General features: G+C 35.4%; 1 protein-coding gene across 1 annotated transcript; it reads left to right on the top strand.

Moving 5' to 3' along the window:
- The first annotated feature begins 1,203 nt into the window (after positions 1–1,203).
- FBXO47 (F-box protein 47) lies at positions 1,204–20,684 on the top strand. Its single transcript, XM_028089938.2, has 11 exons — positions 1,204–1,279; positions 3,673–3,881; positions 4,311–4,481; positions 7,163–7,239; positions 9,405–9,482; positions 10,334–10,442; positions 14,259–14,435; positions 15,566–15,712; positions 16,373–16,515; positions 19,465–19,624; positions 20,295–20,684. Exons 2-11 carry the CDS (start codon positions 3,698–3,700, stop codon positions 20,405–20,407), a joined length of 1,359 nt encoding a protein of 452 aa, XP_027945739.1. The 5' UTR covers positions 1,204–1,279; positions 3,673–3,697; the 3' UTR covers positions 20,408–20,684.
- Positions 20,685–21,236: the final 552 nt, after the last annotated feature.

Raw genomic sequence — 21,236 nt, forward strand, 5'->3', positions numbered from 1 at the left:
AAGGATATAGAGCCTACAGGGGTTCTAAAATGAGCCTCTTTTAAGGCCTTTATATAGGGTCCTGCGTACCCCATCTGTGCCTACCTCTCCATGGTCTCCATGATGCTACTCTCCTACTTTCTCACTAAACTCAGCCAGGCAGCCTTACAAATCCCTACAATGTACCCAAATCTTTCCTGCTGTTCCCTTTGCCCCAAGCCCTTTTCCTGACTGGTTCCTTCTCCTCCACTAGTTCTCAAATGAAGTGTAACCTCCTTAAAGGGCCCTTCCCGACCAGTCCTTTTAAAGTAGGCACCCCCCATACCATCTTATTTTCTGTTGCCTTATTTCCTCCATAACACTGTTTATGCTATCTTTCCCATTAGACTAATAAGCTCCATTAAGGCCGGAAAATACATGTGTCTTGTTCTCTGTTGTATCTTTAGGGCCTGCTCCAGTAACTGGCCCAGAGCAGGCTTTAATAAATAGCTAGTGAATGAATGAATAAATGAATGAGAACTTCATCTTCGAGGGAAGAGGGCCAAGCTAGGAAGTTCTGTCTTGCACTCCATCTTGGAAGGCTGGAGGCACAAATCCTTGTCTGATTCTAGGAACCCACATAGGTTTTAAAAAGGAATGTTTGGAGGTTTCTTCCAACATTAGTTTTGATGAAAGCTCTTGTAACTTACCCTTCTGGGGTGGGGGCAGGGGGAACAAAAAATGGGCTCAAAATTAGGTTGAAAGGGAAATGAAGTGGTTTGGAACACATCCCTGGCGCGCCAGGTTGGGGCTCTTCCTTTGCACCCTCCCCTCCCCCAGACTCTAACGGCTCCACCCCTTCCTGTCTTCAGCTCAGGCTCCGTTTGGGCTCCGAGGACCTCATCCTCGTTAATTATTCAGGGTTTAGGGGGCACTATTGGGTGCCGAGAATTTTACTATTCATGAGGAGGCGGAGTCTCCTTCCTGTGGGGGCTCCTGAGAGGGTTCTAAAATATTCATGAGGGAGGAGGGCACTATGGGAACGGGGGAGGGGGGGTCTTGCTTTTCACGAGGAGGCGGGGCTTCTTTCCCGCTGGGGCTCCTGGGAGGATTCTAAAATATTCTTGAGGCTACGGGGGCGCCTGGGAGGCGCTAACGCAGCTGCGGAGCCGACCGGAGCTGGACCCGCTCTCAAGCCGGCGGGAAAACCTTGAGGAGATACTTTCTTTTTTAAACATTAAGAAATTTGAGGATGGTGGGGCAGAACAACTAAATCCCATTTGCCTGTGATTCCTTAGCCGGAAAACTGTCAAAATCTGTGGTAAAAAGAGATTTTTTTCCCCAGTACTTTCTTGAGATAGTTTCATCTTTTCATGGACTGAAGGGGGTAAAAAATGCATCACCATGTGGTTGGAGTCTTATATCGGCCAGTTTATGCTTTGTGGTGTCCCTGGTTTACTTCTCTGGAGGTGTTTGGGGCCAATACCCGAGCAGATGTGGGTCTCTTCTAAGGGTTTTCTTAGGTTGAAACAAAATAGAAATCGCGGTGAATTGCTGTTGGACGGTTTTCTCTGAAAGGGGGGGCGGGGGGGGGGCGGAATTCAGCCAAGAAGGCCCTCAAAGCCTTTCACAGTCAGTAACGAGTGGTGTGGAACGGAGGCATGGAAACATTTTATTACTATTATTTTGGTCAGTGATTCTCGTTCTCTTGGGGGAAGGTGGGAAAAAACCCGAAATAGTTTGGGATTACACCTTCAGGATTTTCAGAAAAGCCTGCATTCCCCCCAAAGCGTCCAGGTCTGAGTGAGAAAAATAAGGAATTATAAGAGGAGACTTCGGTGTTAAAAGAATGGGCCCAATGCGTTTTAATTCGCGGTGGTTTAAATATACACACTCATTGGTTGAACACTGAAGTCCCCTGGGTCCCAGGTGTCAGTGAGTCTGTGAAGAGCCCACACCCAAGTCTCACTTTACACGTTCCTCAGAGACAGGACAAATCCTAGGCCAGATTTAAAATTTTATTACAATGAAAATGCTTTAAAGTGCCTACTGTGAAAAGTTAAAAACAACCTCATGGATTAAATAAATCAGCATTCTTCCATTTGGTGGACTTACATGCAGCCTTTAAAATATATATACTTGTAGAAGTATCTATTGGCATGGAAAGAAATTAGTTTTACTTACAATTACAGTTGAAAAAAGCAGATTACAAAGTAGTATGAACAGTGATCTTTTTTTGTTAGAATATATATATATTCTCTATATGGTTGTATATATATATATGATTCTGAAATGATATAAACCAAAGTGTTTATAAGTGAATTTAATTGTCTTTGTTTTGCTGTATTTTATAAACTTTTTGACATGCAATATGTTACTTGTGTAATTTTACTGATTATTTTTTAAATAGCTTCTAATTTAAGTGCTCATGGAATGCTAAAGCAAAGTGCTATGGTATGGTTTTAAAGGAGGTTCACAGTATGTTTTTCACTAAGAACTAAATTTCTTGGCCATGTTTTTGAATGTATAACTACTTTTAAGTTGATATGTAACCTTTTAGATGAGTAAGTAACAATGTGATTTTAGCAAGTTTGTGACAAAAGGAGAAAATGGATTTGGGTCAGATATATTTGTAACTCTTTGATGAAATGTCTTAGTTGTTACTTCAGAAACAGGGAGCCTTAGATTGGAGTTGTAGTTATGTATATGTACATGTACATGTACGTGTATATATACAAAAGACAATGTTTTCTGAATTGGAGCAATAGTGACAAAGTCACTGCCTATTATGAATATTTTTTTAAGAATTATTTTTTGGTGTAAGTAAATTATCAGTGATTTTAATAAGTTCTGTCTAAGAAATGTTCACTTCAAAATCAAGTTGTGTAGGCCCTTCCTAAGACTTATAAGTAACCAAAAGTGGAATTAGGATGAAAATCATTGTTCATTTATTTATTCTAGTCTTTTTAATTTTACAAGACTTTAATTTACTGTTTGTGTTATACAGCACAGCACATAATTGGTAATAGCATTGCAATCTTCTTAATCTTTTAGAACTCATAAATTTTAAAAGCTCTAAACTTAGAATTTCTATTTCTTATCTCTATTTTTACTGTTTCCAACAAAGAAAATGTCAGTACTCAGTTTTAAAGAAATAGGAAAACTTTACTACAAAATTTTAAAGGTACATTGATATTTTGATTTTTTTTAGAAGGTAAAGATTATAAAAGCAACATACTAATCACAGATCTTGAATGTTTTGAATTTGTTATATTGGTTTTTTGTGTCAAATCTTTTACGTTTTAAAGATTTTGCATATTTTCTTAGACTATATCTCATCCAAATACATGTCTCTTATTCTACTAAAATTCTTTATCTAGAATATTTGGCTAAGAGGGAAAAGACTTTTAAACATTTAATATCATGTGAGATGAATAAATACACTTATTGGTGGGAACTCCGTAAATTGGACATTATATTAAAAGTTTTGTAAATAGAGGGGTGCCTGGTTGACTGAGTCAGTAGAGCATGTGACTCTTGATCTTGGGGTCATAAGTTTGAGCCCCACGATAGGGGTAGAGATCACTTAAAGTTTTGTAAATAGATAGACAGCTATTGCCCATCAAAGTATCAACTTCTTCATTTTAAAAAACAGCTCTTTGTTTCTATAATTTCCTTTCTCCTTTGTCTCTTGTGTTTTATTTTTCTAACCAGGATAAATTCATGCGATAAGAAAAGGATGGCATCTAGAATAAATACCAGTTTCACTTTGATTCCCAACCAGAAATATAGACGTAGTAATCGTCTATCCAGCAGCTATTTTTCCAACACCCTTGACTCAGATTCTCAGCTCTTATCAACGCTTGGAAATTTTAAAGCCTTGCCATTGGAAATATTCCAGATAATCTTAAGATATTTGTCAGGTGAGGTCTGGGAACTATGAGTAGGCTATATAAACACTTGAATATTTTTTCCCCCCTCAAGAACTAGTTTGTCATCTTAGGCTCTGCTAGAATATTAATGGTTATTTACATTATGTTTATTTTCTAAAGGTTTCATCATTGTTAGGTAAGAGGTACAATAAAGAAAGTATGACACTCAAACTCTTTAAAGCATGCTTCTAATTATAACAACATGGTAACTTGACTGTTACATCCCTAAATATTTCCAATTCATTGAACAGGAGATTTAAAACAATTTTAAGATTTTCCCCCTTTCCCCCACTTATTTATGTATTTTATTATTTAGTATATTATTAATGAGCTAACTTATAAGTTAATAGATTGTAATAATAATGATGTTCTTGTAATTAAGCTATTTATATATATATGTATATATATTTCTCTTGGTAGTGAAGGATATCAGCATGCTAAGCATGGTGTCCAAAACAGTCAGCCAGCACATTATTAATTATATTTCAACCTCGTCAGGAAGCAAAAGACTTTTACTACAGGACTTTCATAACCTTGAGCTGCCTAGCAAGAGACAAGACTCTGCCATACTGGAACATTACAGATCTCTAGGTAATTTATGTAATGAGAATTGTAACAAGTAAAGAACTACACTTAATTAAGGGGATTTTATTAAACAATTCTGTAAGTCCTGTGGGAAATGGGATATTTCTTAAAATGTGTCTATTTCTATGACGCTTTTATTCTTCAGTGTGAAGACTTTCCCATAATAGTCCCTTATACATATCTTTAAAGATGAGAGAATGCACTTTAATGTAAAGTATCAGTCCTTGTGATTCATGTGCATACAATGTCACCTTTGCTTATTGTCTAGGTGGCTTACCAGTGAAATTGATGTATTTTCAATGCTTTTACTTCCTGTGGATCTAATGAGTTTTATTTCTAAACTTCTTTTCTCTTTCAACCATAATCTAGTCCTTAAAATAGAAAAGAAATGTAAACACATTATTGTGGAAGATCACCTATTTTATCAGAAACAATGTGTTTTTCTTAAGTACTCCACACATTTACTAATAAATCATGATGCTATAATAAATTATCAAAGGAAATTCCATATAATCTCTTCCCTTGATTTATAATCATCTATGTCTTTCACCCCATTCATTGATGTGCTGAAATAAGATTCTAATTTTATGCTGAAATAAAATTCTAATTTTGACTTGACTAGTGGCACCAGTTTAATTATGAAACTACCTTATAATTAACCAAAGCGTGGCAATAAAACCAAAAATTGAGGTGATGTTTTCAATTTTTAAATAAAGGCATAATAGTTAAGTTAAATAATTATTACCTTTTAGTAGCCCAACGATACCTATCTTTAAGATAATAAAATAAGACTATATCCATATGTAAATACATAAAAGTATATTTGATAATGTTAATAAAATTACTATTATATTTAGATTAATAAGATTAAATGAAAGGTATGTAATCTGATTACAGTGTTATTGGTTTCAGTATTTGTGATTAGACTTAGTAAAGCCTGTAACAGAATATAGCAATGACTTTTTGCTACATGTCATTGTAAATATCTTTTTTCAAACATCCTTAGTTGCAGAATAAGTGGTACAGTAAAAGAGCTTATTTTTTGGTTTTGGTCTGAAAGAATTTTTTTTTCTCCCTGACCAAGACTCAGTTGCTCAAAGAAGCAAAAAAGCATTAAGATAATTATATGGATAATTCAGTGAAAAATACAAATATGTATTGATCTTAATAGCCAGCTTTTAAAAACAGTTTTATTCATGTAATGATTTCAACCTTCCATTTAGTTTTGGTGCAGACACCTGGCTTATGACTGAATCTTTAGGTAAATGTTTGATGTACTTACCATTTTCTCATGTTGCCATTCCTATCTGATCCGTTCCTGTTTTCAGACATTAAAATAACATTTTCAGAATTCTGTGCTCTGAAGATTAAAAATTTTAATTTGCTTCTTCATACAAGACAGCGCAGATGGCCAGTGTGAAAAGAACATTACATCTGACTCTATTTTAGTAGGAAGAAATTTTAAAAGTTGGTCTCTAAAGGGTATAGCAGAGCACCTGTGTTAAAAAAATAAATAAGTCAGCCAGTATTGGTTTTTATGGTAAATTGCAATCCTTAAAAATAGGAGTTTTACATTAGAAAAAGCAACCAGCATACAATTATAGCTTACACTTCCCCAGCTATGATCTGCCATGGGACTGGATGCCAAAACATGAAAGGGAAAGAACTTAGCTTAAAAACCAAACACTGAAAATGTCTTTTTACGTACAAAAATAAGGAGGGTTTATATTTCAAACTCAATTCTGGTCATGCGTTGTCCAAACATAGCAACTTCTAAAAATAAATTGGATTCCCATAGATGCTACAGAATTATATAAAGCAGCTATCATATATGTTAAAAAAAAAGAGTAAATGCAGAGAAGATAAAAATGGAGAAATTCATGATATTCAGGTATTTATTTTCCTACCATATATCTTATTTTTAGTGTAAGGGAAACATTGCCCTTATAGGAATGTTAACAATGTATTGCCATTTTAGGAAAACAGAACACATGAAGTTAGAGGAAACAAATCATACACTTCTGTCACTGTAGTTCAAGTTATATGTCACACTGGGTTTTTTTTCTTTTTTAAAATATCTGAACACAAAATTCTATACATTCTTAACATGTATGCCCCATAAAAGGATATCTTTGAAGGAAGAAATGGATATTGCATCCAAACTGGGTACTTTCTATGAGTGAAAATAACTTCTAACCTCTGAAATTTTAAGTACTTATGATTTTTAAAAAATTTTATATGGAGAAAGGAATACAAAATCGCTTTTCTCATTCTTTCCATGTTTTACATTAATAACTCTTAAAACATGTTCCTTTGTGAACATGTTAATTTTAAGAAATATTGGAATCTGTTTTCTATAGAATAAAGATACAGTTCCACTAGTGTATCTTTGTGTCTGTTATATCTTTTTTAATCTAAATACTTTCAATATCTGTCTTATAATATCAATTTCATCATTTTCGTAAGATTTTATACCACTTAGTGGACATCACAGTTACTTGGTAAACACCATATACTGTAAGTGTCTGGTACCCTTGCTCCCAAACTTCCTCTTCAGAACCATATCAGCTCACAGTCCACTGTGATTTACCATACTTGACTTTCAAGGAAATGTTATGCTGTGCTTTACAGGCACTCTTCCATTAATTGTATTGTCATTTTTTTCATGTGTCTCTTTACATTCTCAGGTCTGCTATTTAAAAGATGTACGTTGCTGCTACCCACAAGGGAAAGACTAAAGTACATTCACAAGATACTGGCAGAAGTAAGATCACACTTCTCAGTTGGTTCACAGTCTTGATTTCTAGTAAAGATATTTTTTATTAATATCTTACACTCATTTTAGATTCATCTTCAATTATTAGAATTTCATGAATTAGTACTAATAATTGATTGATGATAATCTAATACTATACCAAGTACCCAGAGATTATAAAACACCAAAATGTAGTAGTCTTTTACTTATCATAAAACAATTTTTATGTATACCTAAGAATATCATTCAAGTTTATTAGATTTATCAGAGTATAAAAGTATTTTTTTCCTACATGAGAGTCCTGAGGCTGTTTTAAAGTGATTTAGATATTTTATTAAAATGAAATAATTTCTGAATGTTAATTTACTGTTTATAAATGTATGAAAACATAGGAAAGTATTTTTAATATTAAAATAACAAAACTTTTGAGAGTGTCTGGTTGGCTCAGTTGGTTAAGCGTCTGACTCTTGGTTTCAGCTCAGGTCATGATCGCAGGGTCGTGGGACTGAGCTCTGTATCAGGCTTGGCGCTCAACGGGGAGTCTGCTTGAGATTCTCTCTCCCTCTCCCTCTACCCTCCCACGCACACACACACACACACTCTCTCTCTCTCTCTAAAATAAATAAATCTTTAAAACATTTTAAAAATAAAATGTTTATGATGATTTATGACTTGAATGTGTATCCATGTGTTTAGGCGTAATCTCTGTATAAGTTTTGAGTTTCACTATACAAACTCAAATATACATCCAACACTGATGGTTCAGTTCTACACTCAGTAGTATGCAAACTGTTTCTGATGCATTAGCTTTTTTTCATGTCAGTATTTGCACTGAGTTCAGGTCTATATTATTACAGCAGCTTCTCAGATGATCTTTCTGCCATCTATTTCTTTACTTCCCAAGACATTCTGTATGCTGAATCAAGGTTATTCTTCCTAAAGCATCCCTTTCATTGAGTTAATTTTCTTACTTAAAAATCTTTCAGTAGCTACTCAATTTCAGCAAGATAAGGGCCAAAGTCTATAGCTGGTATTTAGGGCTCTTCCTGACAATGCAACCTTACTCCCTACTACATTGAGCCCAGTGAAGCATGTCATATCTTTCTTCCCACATAAAGCTTTTTATTCCTACCACTCTACAATTTTGTCCTTATTGTTCCCCTCACCTATCTTTCCTATCTTTTTCATTCCTTATATATATATTTTTAAAGATTTTATTTATTTATTCATGAGAGACAGAGAGAGAGAGAGAGAGAGGCAGAGGGAGAAGCAGGCTCCCAAGGAGCAGGGAGCCCGATGCGGGACTCGATCCCAGGACCCTGAGATCATAACCTGAGCAGAAGGCAGACGCCTAACCATCTGAGCCACCCAGGCGCCCTCCTTATATATTTTTTTTTAAAAAGATTTTATTTATTTGACAGAGGCACAGCGAAAGAGGGAACACAAGCAGGGGGAATGGGAGAGGGAGAAGCAGGCTTCCTGCCGAGCAGGGAGCCTGATGCAGGGCTTGATCCCAGGACCCTGAGATCATGACCTGAGCCCAAGGCAGATGCTTAATGACTGAGCCACAGAGGCACCTCTCATTCCTTATATTTGAATCCTACTTTAAGACTGCTTTTTTCACATGCTTCAGAAGCTGTTTTGATCATTCCCAAATTTGTCTTGTCTCTGTTTTCACAGTATCTGATATAGTGTATATTTAGTCATTTTAACATTTATGTATATTCTAACCTGAATTATCAAAATAATTTCACGTGCATGTATTTATGAACTCCTTTAAGATAGACTCTTATATTTCTTTTGTGATCTTACCTATGTAACACAATGCTAATTATTTAGCATTTTATTTTCTTTTTTTTAAAGATTTATTTATTTATTTTGAGAGAGTGAGAATGAGAGAGAGAGAGAGAGAGCATATGAGAGGGGGGAGGGTCAGAGGGAGAAGCAGACCCCCCGCTGAGCAGGGAGCCCGATGCGGGACTCGATGCCGGGACTCCAGGATCATGACCTGAGCCGAAGGCAGTCGCTTAACCAACTGAGCCACCCAGGCGCCCCGCATTTTAGTTATTTTCAATTAATACTGAAAAATTCTTGCATATTTCCATTAAATTTGAATGTCCAGTCATTGTACAGTTCCATTGAAAAAGAGAAATTAATAGTTGTTCTCTTTACAGGTTTCCTGTTTTAAATTCAATGGCTGTGCAGCTCCTATCCAATGTTTAGGATTACCATGTTATGGCATGTTTTTAAAGGTACATTTTTGCCTTCCTACCATCCCTCTTCTAAGATAGATTTTTGCTTTTGGGGGAGGAAGGACAGGTAATATAAACACATATATTTATATAAAATTCAAAAGGTACAAACTTTATAAAATGAAAAGTAACTCTACCATCAAGGCCTGTCCCTGGTCCACCGAGTTGACTTCAACAGAAGTAACTGTTGTTAGCAGTTTCTTCTATGTCCTTCCACAGAGAATGAGATTAATTCTTAAACTACTAAAATCCAGTTCAACTGTTTTAAGAAAAATTTATATGATTAATCAACCTTTTCAAAATCTAACTAGAGTAGCATACCATTTGAATTTCCTTTTCCTGTATGTTTAACTGTACATTCTGGTTGGCTCAAAGATAATTATGAAACTTTGTCCTAATAAAAAATCTTTGCTCGTTCACATCAAAATGTTATTAGTAAACGCTCATAATCGTCACATTGAGATGAGATCATTATCATTTGTAAGCAATATCATAAATGATAATTAGAGGAACTCAAAGGGATTCTGTTGAAAACTAAACCACAGAATGGCTGTGAGTCAGATATCTAAGGATTTTGGCCTTTGTTACTTTACCTATACTGTCAGAGCTCAGGATTTGGAACCATTTGAAAGGATATTCCCTTTACAACCAAAAAGAAACTGGATTTTGGAGCATTTCTAGGATTTGTTTATGTAAATTTTCTTATTAATTTGAACATTCCATAATGGGTAAAAATTGCACATCACCTCAATCATGTGCTACAGCAGTTATGCTCACAAGCTAGCAGTGACTTACATTTTGATTTGATGGTCTGAACATCTGTAATGTTTCCTTTATTTTATTATTCTCAGACCTTAACAGCAGGTTGGGATGAACTCGAGTGCCATCGTGTGTATAACTTCTTATGTGAGCTGACTAATCTCTGCCGCAAGATGCAGACCGCTGTCTGCAGCAAACCAGGTAAAAAAACTACAATTCACAGATAATATTATACAGATATTAAAATAGAAAAAAAGCAGAGTTCGAAAGTATATTTAAAAGAAAATTATGACATCCATATGTAGTAAAAGGACAAAGAAATTTAAGGGGATGATAAACACTGAATTAGATTGTGAGGCAAACATGGCATGTGATTAGAGAAAGAAGTATTCAGAGGGCTCAGCTGTATTAATAATATTTTATTAATTAAGACTGGATGGAGGATACAAAGGTGTTCATTATAGTATTCTTTAAGCCTTTATATATATATATATATATATATATATATATATACATATATATATGAAATACTTCATATTTTTAAAATTATGGAATCCTACAATCTAGCAATTTCACTCTGAGATACTTCCACAGTGCATAAGGAGACCTGTATAAGAATGAGCATTACAGCATGTAACCAACCATGAAAAACTGCAAACAATCTAAATAAATGCCCATCATCAGGAGAATGGATAAATGAATTAAGTATCCATACAGTTAAAACCATTGTAGTTAAAATGAATGAACTAAAGCCACATGTATTAATATGGATAAATCTCAAAATGTAAGTTGAGAAAAAGGTAACCAAAGGATATTTTCCACATGATACTATTTATATACCAATTAAAAACATGTAAAATAATTCTATCTATTCTTTATGGTTAATATACATATAGTAAAAAATGTAAGAATATAGTTGGGAGATGTGATAGTTAAGTTTGTATGTCAATTTGGCTAGGCCACAGTACCCAGATATTTGATCAAACTTTATTCTAGATGTTTCTCTGAAGTTATGTCTTAGATGAGATTAACATTTAAATCAGTAAACTTTAAGTAAAGTGGATTACCCTCCATAACATGGGTAGGTCTCATCAATCACTTGAAGGCCTTAACAGATAGACTGATCTCCCAAGCAAGAAAAAATTCTACCAGCAGACTGCCTTTGGATTTGAACTGAAACTCTTCTCTGGTCTCTAGTCTGCCAGCATACCCGCAGATTTTGGATTGCCAAGCCTCCACAATCTTGTGAGCTAATTCCTCAAAACAAATTTTTCTCCATGTATATATACACATCCTGTTTGTTCTATTTTTCTGGAGAACCCTGACTAGTACAAGAGGGTCAAAACCCAAATTCAAGATGGTGATTAGCTCTAAGGATGAAGGGGAAGAGGATTGGGAGTGATATACAAGAAGCTATAACCCTACCTATGTTTTGTTTATTTTTTTAAAAATCTGAAGCAAATATAGCAAAAAGTAAAGCTTTGACAAAGCTAAGTGGTACACAATATTTGTTACAGTATCTCTTCTTTTCTGACAGCTTGAGGTATTTCATTATGAAACAAATTTTGGATCAGAAAGGCAGATTAGAAGCCCAATGAAACAATAACAAGATTAATTTATCATGTCCCTCCCTGGATCCAAACCTTTTATTGGCTCCCCAATGTCATCAAAATAAAGTCCAAACTGTTCATACTGGCCTTCACATTCTCATCCCAATCTACTTTTTCAGATTTATTCCCCACTGTTCTCTGTATCAGTTTGACATAGAGTAGTCTTGATCACTTCCCTCACTGTCTCACATATCTCTTACACATTTCTACCTCATATCTTTTATTCACGCTCTTTTTTTTTTTTCTAAAATACCATCTCTCTTCATCTTTTAAGACCCAATTTGCCAGACTTCCTCTGTAAAGGCTTTCCTGATGCTGTGTTACTTGGCTTACTACATCAAGGGGTACTTACTTCCTATGGCCTAAGATCATTGGTGGACTTTCTGTTTACTCTTGTCTTATCTACAAGTAAGTAGAACATAAATGGTATAAAAATGTAAAATGGTTGCCACCACTATGGAAAACAACTTGACCATTTCTCAAAAAGCTAAACATAGAACTATCATATGACCAAGCAATTCCACTCCTAGCTATTCCTAAGGGAGTTGAGAGAGGGGCTTGGAAAGATACTTATATGCCAGTGTTCACTGCAGCATTATTCGCAATAGCCAAAAAGTGGGAACAACCCAGGTGTTCATCAATGAATAGATGAATGGATAAACAAAATGTGGTCTCTTCATACAATGGAATATTTTTCAGCTGTAAAAAGGAATGAAGCTTTGACGCATGCTAAAATGGATGAACTTGGAAAACATGCTAAGTGAAATAAGTCAGACAACAAAGGACAAATATTGTGATTCCACTTAACTGAGGTACCTCAGACAGGCAAATTCATAAAAACAGAACACAGATTTGAGGTTATCAGGAACGGGGGGCAGAGGGAAATGGGGAGTTATTGCTTAATGGTTTTAGAGTTTCTGTTTGAGGTGATAAAGAGTTTTGGAAATAAACAGTTGTGATGGTTGAACAGCATTGTGAATTAAGTGATGCCACTGTATTGTTCACTTTAAAAATGATTAAGATGGCAAACTTTGTGTTATATATATCTATATATGTATAAGTAAATATATTTACCACAATTTTTAAAAATTAATAATATTATAGATTTTTTTAAGTTTATTTAAGTAATCTCTACACCTGACATGGGGCATGAACCCACGACTTCAACTTCAAGAGTCACATGCTCTTCCGACTGAGCCAGCCAGGCACCCCAATAATATTATAGATTGTAAACTATTGAATTATACACTTTAAATGAGTGAATTTTTTGGTATGTAAATTATATATATTTCAATAAGTCTGTTAAAAAAGACAAACTCAAGGTACTACTTCATACCCACTAGGACAGCTAAAATCAAAAAGTCAGATAACAACAAGTATTGGTGAAAATATGGAGAAATTGGAACCTTCATACATTGCTGGTCGGGATGTAAGCTGGGGCAGCCACTTTGGAAAGCAGTCTGGCAGTTCCTCAAATGACTAAACTTAGAGTTACTATATGACCCAGAAATTCCACTCCTAGGTATATCCGTAAGAGAAATGAAAACATATGTCCACACAGAAACTGGTACACAAATGTTAATAACAGCATTATTTGTAATAGCCAAAAGGTGGATAAAACCCAAATGTCTATCAGTGGGTGAATGGATAAACAAAATGAGGTATATCTATGCAATGGAATATTTTTTAAAAATTTTATTTATTTATTTATTTATTTGAGAGAGAGAAAGAGAGAGCAGAGGGGGGGAGGGTCAGTGGGAGAAGCAGACTCCCCGCTGAGCAGGGAGCCCGATGCAGGACTCGATCCCTGGACTCCAGGATCATGACCTGAGCTGAAGGGAGTCGCTTAACCAACTGAGCCACCAGGGCACCCCTATGCAATGGAATATTATTTGGCCATAAAAATGAAGGAAGTACTGATAGATGCCATAACATGGATGAAACTTGAAAACGTGCTAAGTGAAAGAAACCAGTCACAAAAGACCACATACTATATGATTTCATTTGCATGAAGTCCAGATAAAGGAAATCTTTAGAGACAGAAGGTAGAGTATTGGTTGCTTAAGTCTAGGGATGGTAAAGAATGGAGGGATGGGGGGTGATAGCTAAAAGAACAGGATTTCTTTTTGAGGTGATGAAAATGTTCTAAATTGACTTGGTGCTGGCTGTACATATCTGTGAATATACTAAACCACTGGATTGTATGGTGTGTAAAGTATATCTCAATAAAATTGTTTAAAAAATAGTCCCTTGATAATCTAAAATTTTTACAGAGGAAAATGAAATAATACTTTCAGTGCAAAGTATATTACAGATGTCTATCACTGACCATATCCACTGTGTGCATATCCAATATGCACATCAGCCTTTCTAGGAAGAATGGTTTACAATTCTTTTGTTTTCATAGGAAGTGCCCGAAAACTGGAGTTAAGGATCAGACTGTTCTGTAGGAACGTCCTGCTTGATCACTGGACACATCAAAGTGATTCTGCTTTTTGGTTGACACGTATATTAAAACCATGGCCAATGGTGAATCAGGCAAGATTATTGTATATCATCTTTGGACCAATATCTCCTCAAGATGGTGAGCATACATTTTTTAGAGATGTATGTTACAAAATGTTAATTACTTCTACTTTAGGAAACATATCTTTTTGTACCTGCTCAGTTTCCTCATTCCTAATGATTAAACTGTGTTTCATGATTTCATAGATGTACACTACATTAGCTTATGCATAACTTAAGCTTCAAGACTGCAGGCCATTACCAAATATGTTCCTATCATCTCTGGTATACCTAAAAATCACTACTTTTCATTTCTAAACATTATCTTACCTCAAGATTATGTTTGCTGCTGGAAGGGAATAATAGTGTCTGTAAAGCACAGTAGTAGTTAAATTGATGTTTTACTTAATTTGGGGTACATAATATGATTATGTGCATTTTTTTGCCTTTCTAATTAAGTTTTGCTTAGATTAATGTTAAAATTAGCGTACAGTTCTTTGGTTCACATTGCCTATATCAGGAGGTAACCAGTTTAAAGTAGCAGCAGGAAGCCGATCTGGGATCAAATTTTGTTTTGTGTAATTCACAAAGAGAATTGGTCATAGGTAAATATTCAAAACTTGACTGGATTACTGTGTTTTGATATATTTAATATTTGGAAGATACTCAAATACAGCATGTTCTCTTTTTGGAAGGATATCAGTAGATTTCATTTGATTTTAGTATGATTACATCAATTGCCTATTATAATTTTTTAAAAGATTTTATTTATTTATTTGACAAAGAGAGAGAGAGAAAAGCATAAGCGGGGGTGGGGTGGGGGAGGGAGAAGCAGGCTCCCCGCTGAGCAGAGAGAGCCCAATCATGACCTGACCCAAAGGCATACACTTAACTGACTGAGCCACCCAGGCGCCCCTATTATAATTTTTGTTACAGGCATAGCATTATCTTTGAACTAGAAGCACTATTCTGCTTGGCAAAACTACCTTTTCTTTACTTCATGTAGCAATTGTTGTTAAACTTCATCACATCAGTCAGAGACAGTCACACTTATACTGTTATCAGAACTGACTTTTCATTATGAAAGTAGCATATATAAGCAAATGGGATTCTATAATGCAATCCAGTTTCCTTTTTAAACAATCCATGAAGTCTTTATTACAAAGCCAACTATTCTGTCATAGCCTAGTTTTTGTTTCAATTATCCAGGACAGGTGGTTTGGCAGAAAATGATAGAAGGACCTACAGATGAATCCAGTCTGAAAGGTTTGGCTGATGCTATTAAATTACTGTATGACACAGGCACCAAAGAGTGGACAGCAGATGATGTTATCAGTCTTGTAGATGAACTATCAGGTAAAAGTACATATTTACCACACAGAGTAGTAGAAATATATTCTTAGAGTACAGTTATAAAATTGTAAGGATAATTCTATAGGTAACAAATGAATTGCCTATTCAAAATCACTAAATGTTCTAAAATATTTAAAGAGTTTGGTATATGTTTGAAGAGAATGCATATAATCAACTTCCTTTTCTCCAGTTGCCAATAAATATATATTTATTATTATTTGAAAGTTTCACATTTAAATAGCTCAGTTATTTCCATTTTGCAAATTCTCACAAACAAACTCCTAGGTTGTGTAAGAAGAAAGCCCTCTCCTGCTGGCGCAGATGGAAAACAGTCTTTTCCATTCCTGCAGAATCCTTTAGATTCTAAAGTTTATAAGGTTTCTTTCCTTACACAGAATTAGACTACCTTGCCTTTTGATATATGTGTAGGAGAAATGCTCTGACTATATTGCTAGGACATTTGTAAAAGCCACTATAACTTGGCAATAATCTCTATCTCTGGTTGAATGCAATAATTACAAAACTAAAGCACTTTTTCTGTGCTTTTCCCTTGGCTCTAGTTGTATTTCCAATAAGGTAATATAATATTGCATGTACTTAATGATGTTTACTAGAGCTATTATGTAATTTCTCACTAAATAACCGTTCTTCCTCTAATAAAAGTGGTTCCCCGTGAGTGGCTTCTAGAGAATAATGCACGTCTCCTAATCCTAAGTGGGAACAACATCTGTTTCACTTTCATGGCTAGTAAAGCTGTGAATGGACGGGCTATTGAACTGGCAAAGCTGATAGTCTTTTTGGCTTTGGTAAGTAAAAACCAAGTTTTTCTCTAGCAAGTTGTTTAACATTATAGTTGACCTACCGGGGAGCTGCTCTGAAGGAACTGAAATATGCTCAAAACATTTTGAAAGAATAAGTATTTAAGCATATATTTTATGTATATTTAAAAAATTTTAAATATATATAAGATCATATTTGGAATCATTCCTTATATTAACCTCTCCCCACTTAATGTCCATATTTTCATTATACAGCTCTGCTGAGTTATATTTTTTTTAATTCCATTAAAAACAGCTTTTATGATTTGCTTCAAAATAATCATTGGGCAGCAGGGAGAGGATGTGAAAGTAAATGGTAGTAGGAGACAAGATTGGTAATTGCTGAAGCTGGGGAATGGATATTAGAGGTTCACTATACTATTATTTCCACTTTTGTATAGTTAAAATGTTTTTCAAAATAAAACATTAGGGGCGTCTGAGTGGCTCAGTTAGTTAAGCAGCTGCCTTCAGCTTAGGTCATGATCCCAGGGTCTTGGGATCAAGCCCTGTATCAGGCTCCCTGCTCAGCGGGGAGACTGCTTCTCCCTCTCCCTCTGTCTCCCAGCTTGTGCTCTCACTCTCTCTCTGTCAAATAAATAAATAAAATCTTAAAAAAAGAAAAAAATAAAACATTAAAGGTGCCCTTCGGTGGCTCAGTCGGATGAGTGTCCGACTCTTGATTTCGGCTGAGGTCAGGATCTCAGGGACATGAGATTGAGCCCAGCATCAGGGTCTGCACTGGATGTGGAGCCTGCTTCAGATTTTCTCTCTCCTTCTGCCCTGCCCCCCAACAACTCTCTCTCTCTCTCAAAAAAAAAACCCAAAAAACAAAAAACAAAAAACATTAAAATATATTTAATATTCATTCATTTAACACAAATTGAGTGTTTTACTATGGGCCATACACTGTGTGAGATTCTAAGACTATGGAAATTAATGGAACAAATTTCTGACCAAAAGCTGCTTAAGGTCTTTTAGGATCTATCAAGGTATACATAAATAATTCAGTGTGATAAGTACAAAAATATATGTACAAAAATATACAAACACGGGTAGCAGAGGGGAGCCAATATTGTGTGAATATAGCACAGACAGGGCTTCCCCAGCCCCAGGAGAAATAGGTTTTTAAAAATGAATAGGAGTTTAGTTTGCCGGGAGATGGGTGTGTGTGTGTGTGTGTGTGTGTGTATGTGTGTGTGCAAATTATTCAAGAGTGTACCTGCACGTGTTACATAGAAATCTCATTGATTTGGCTACCATCACAGATGCCACCCCAACCAGTGCTTCAAAAGCACTAGAATAGTCTTCCAGGTGACTGTTGTGAGGAATGATTGATGGAATATGGATCAATGGAATAGAGACAAGAATCTTTACCAAACCAACTGCTTAAAACATGAATGAAACCTCTGTGGCTCTTCTTAAAATGTGAAACTGTGAAGAAAGCTACCAAATTAACTACATTCTTAATGTAAATATTTATTTTAGTAATTAAGTAGATTGCCTCAGAGAGAGAGAGATGGAACTGCATGGCTATATTTGTAGCACTGTAAGCCGCTCAGTATTGTTTCCGGAGTAAAATGTGCAGAAGAGAAGGAGGTGAGGAAGGGAGAGGCTAGGTAAGGAGGGACTTTGTCAACCATTCTGTGGGGCTTGAACACATCCTCTAACAGGGAGCTGCTGAAAAGTTTTAGGAACGTGAGAGACATAAGTTTTAAGTTTTTGGAGGGTACTCTGGCAGCACTATAACAAGTAGAATGAAGAGGAAGTCACTAAGGGTGACTTCCCTAGAAAACCTCTGATGAACATCTCAATGCTGATCATTAATTTGCTCTAAGTGGCCTCAGATTTGTCTTCTCTTCATTTTTGTTTACGAGTAGTGTACTACTAGTGTTCTGAAGCCATTTTATGTGTAGGGTAAATCGTCTCCCAGAAGAGATTGAGAGCTCTTTGACATCCAGACTAGGTGACTTATTTCTTTCATAGTGCCTGGAAAAATGCCTTACACATAATACATAGTCAACAAATCTTTCCTGTCAGGTTTACATTATAACTAAATGTTACACTACTATAGGGTTTATTTTCATGCTGTATATGATTTGGCTATGTGAATTAAATTGGCCATTTAGAATGTTAGTTAATAAACCTTTTTCCTTTTGGCCAACTTTAACTATTAACATGTAATCTTTAAATATTTTATCCTTTATTTTATTTTTTAAAGATTTTATTTATTTATTTGAGAGAGTGAGCGAGAGAGAGGAGAGAGAGAGCACAAGCAGGGGGGGAGGGGTGGAGGGAGAGGGAGGAGCAGACTCCCTGCTGAGCAGAGAGCCAGACACAGGGCTTGATCCCAGGATCCTGGGATCTTGACCTAAGCCAAAGGCAGATGCCCAACCAACTGAGCCACCTAGGTGTCCCTAAATATTTTATCTTTTAAATAATAGAGAGATAAATATTCCCTACAACTCTCAAGGTGGAGAGTTGATAAGACGATAGTTCTCTTGCCTATTAAAATTGCCTGTTTGTCACCCTTATTGGATTCCTGGAAAATAGAGGCCCTGTCTTTATGGCTTAACCATTGTTTCTCCAGCTCTTAGCATCTGCTCAATAAATAATAACTGAATGAATGAATGAGCAGAAGTCTTATTTTTGATATGTTTAACAATTATTTGCAATATTAGTTCTTACATTAATGAATAATATGACATGATAATCTTGGACAAAGCTTTTATTTACATCATACTTTTTTCCCAATAAAATTGTACCATTTGAAAGGAAAGGAGAATTCGATGTAAGAGCATTTCCCACTTATAAACTCAATATGATGTCATGTGTAATAAATTATGTAAAGTCATAAACCATCATTGTCAATACCATTTTCAAATTCTACAATTTTCTTCACATGAAGCTTTACCATTACTCTTTTTATATCTAAATCAGGTGTGTGAGAAAGAACTATACTGCATGGATTGGGCAGTTAAAATGATGCAAAAAGTGTGTAAAGTCTTTAGCACTCCCGTGGAAAGAACTAACTTCCTGCAGAGTGTGGCGAATGCATTTGCATGTGTTATAATGGAAATGCTGCAGTCAGTTATGTCCGGTGAGTGAGTGTGTGTAGACGGTGCACAGGTGTGACTAAAATGCATTCTACCCTCCACTCAAAACAGAGCTAATTCCATGTAGACTTTTATTTCTAAACCAAGAATAGAAGAAGCAGACATTTTGTTTATTTTTCCATGAGATATATTTAGCTCTTGGTTTTGCTACTTTTTAAGTCTCGTATGGATTTTAATGGAAAACCTAAAGTTGAAGAGTCTGCTCTGAAAGGAACTCGTTCCAGTTTTGCACAGCAAAATGTTCACTCGCTCACTTACCAACTATCCTAATCATCATAATAATGCCCTATATTGTTTAGTTTCAACACATATTATTGTATAGTTTTATTAGGTAGCCAACGTGATAATCAACCCTATTTTACAGATGAGAAAACTAAGGCTTAGAGAAATGACTTGACTTGCCCAAGATCATAGAGTTAGAGGCAGTAAAGCATGGACCAGCGTCCTTTTCTTCTGACTTCTTATTCAGTGCTCTTATATAGTTCCCTGATTTTGGTGGTTAATGTCTGACTTAGTAAATAAAGACCACTAACTAGTCTTCTGTTACCTATTATTAGGGAAAATTGGAATGTTTTATAACAAATAAATCATATATTTAAAAATTTAACTTGTACTTTCTTTTCCCTACGGCCCACTCCTGTGTGTGGCGTACAGGAGACCGTGATGAAGATGACAGAAGCTTTCTGAATTTGTTCCATCTTGTGCACGCTCAGGCAAACTTCCATAAGGAGGTCTTGTATTTGACCATGAATACTCTCTCTACCTAAAAACTCAGAAAGCCTTGCATTTAGAGAATACCTCACCGAACAAACAATTGGAAGAGTGCTACTTTTCCACACTCAAAGAGTAGCATCCATGGGACTTTTTATCACCTAAGTAACCTAAGAACTCCAAAGCTGCACAGAATTTTAGAAGCAACTGCTTGCACCATTATTAATATAAAAATTACAGGCAAACGCAAGAGTGTATTGAGATTTCTCCAGAAAACAAGCTGTGTCTCTCCAGATTTTGGTAAACCCAACACCCAACTAAATAGAGCATTAGTGTCCAAGAATCGGCGGCCAACCTGTATGTGTGGATGTTTGAAGCAAGAGAAAATTCTGTTTTGTAAGTAGAGGTGACTCAGATTCACTAAACGCTTATATCTGTTCACTTTGCTTAGGTTGTACAGACATAACCTAGAATGCTTTATAAAGATCTGCAATATGATGCTTTGGAATGTGTAGATATAAATCACATTTTTTACCACCTTTTTGGCATAGAACATTAATATTTTGTTGATGTTTTACATGAACTAACAGATCAAAAACCAAAGGAAGTGTGTGTGTATATACATATTCACACATATATGTCTGTCTATCTATATACAAACACACATACATTTCCTTCTTTAAGACAAAAGTCTATAAATAGAGGAAAGTATATGTTGTCTTAATACAATTAAGTCATCTTTTATTCCTTCCTGGAGATTAGAGTAAAATGTCGCAAATAAGGGAGAATATAAAATGAAAGAAAGTACCCATTCTGCTGCCAGAACAATCTTCACAGATAATTTGCACTTCTTCCTAAAGCTTTCCTCCCTATCTTAAAGAGCAG

The sequence above is a fragment of the Eumetopias jubatus genome, unplaced genomic scaffold (genome assembly GCF_037043125.1).
Source record: "Eumetopias jubatus isolate StellerSeaLion01/CBP00866 unplaced genomic scaffold, mEumJub1_p1.0 scaffold_10, whole genome shotgun sequence".
Taxonomy (NCBI): domain Eukaryota; kingdom Metazoa; phylum Chordata; class Mammalia; order Carnivora; family Otariidae; genus Eumetopias; species Eumetopias jubatus.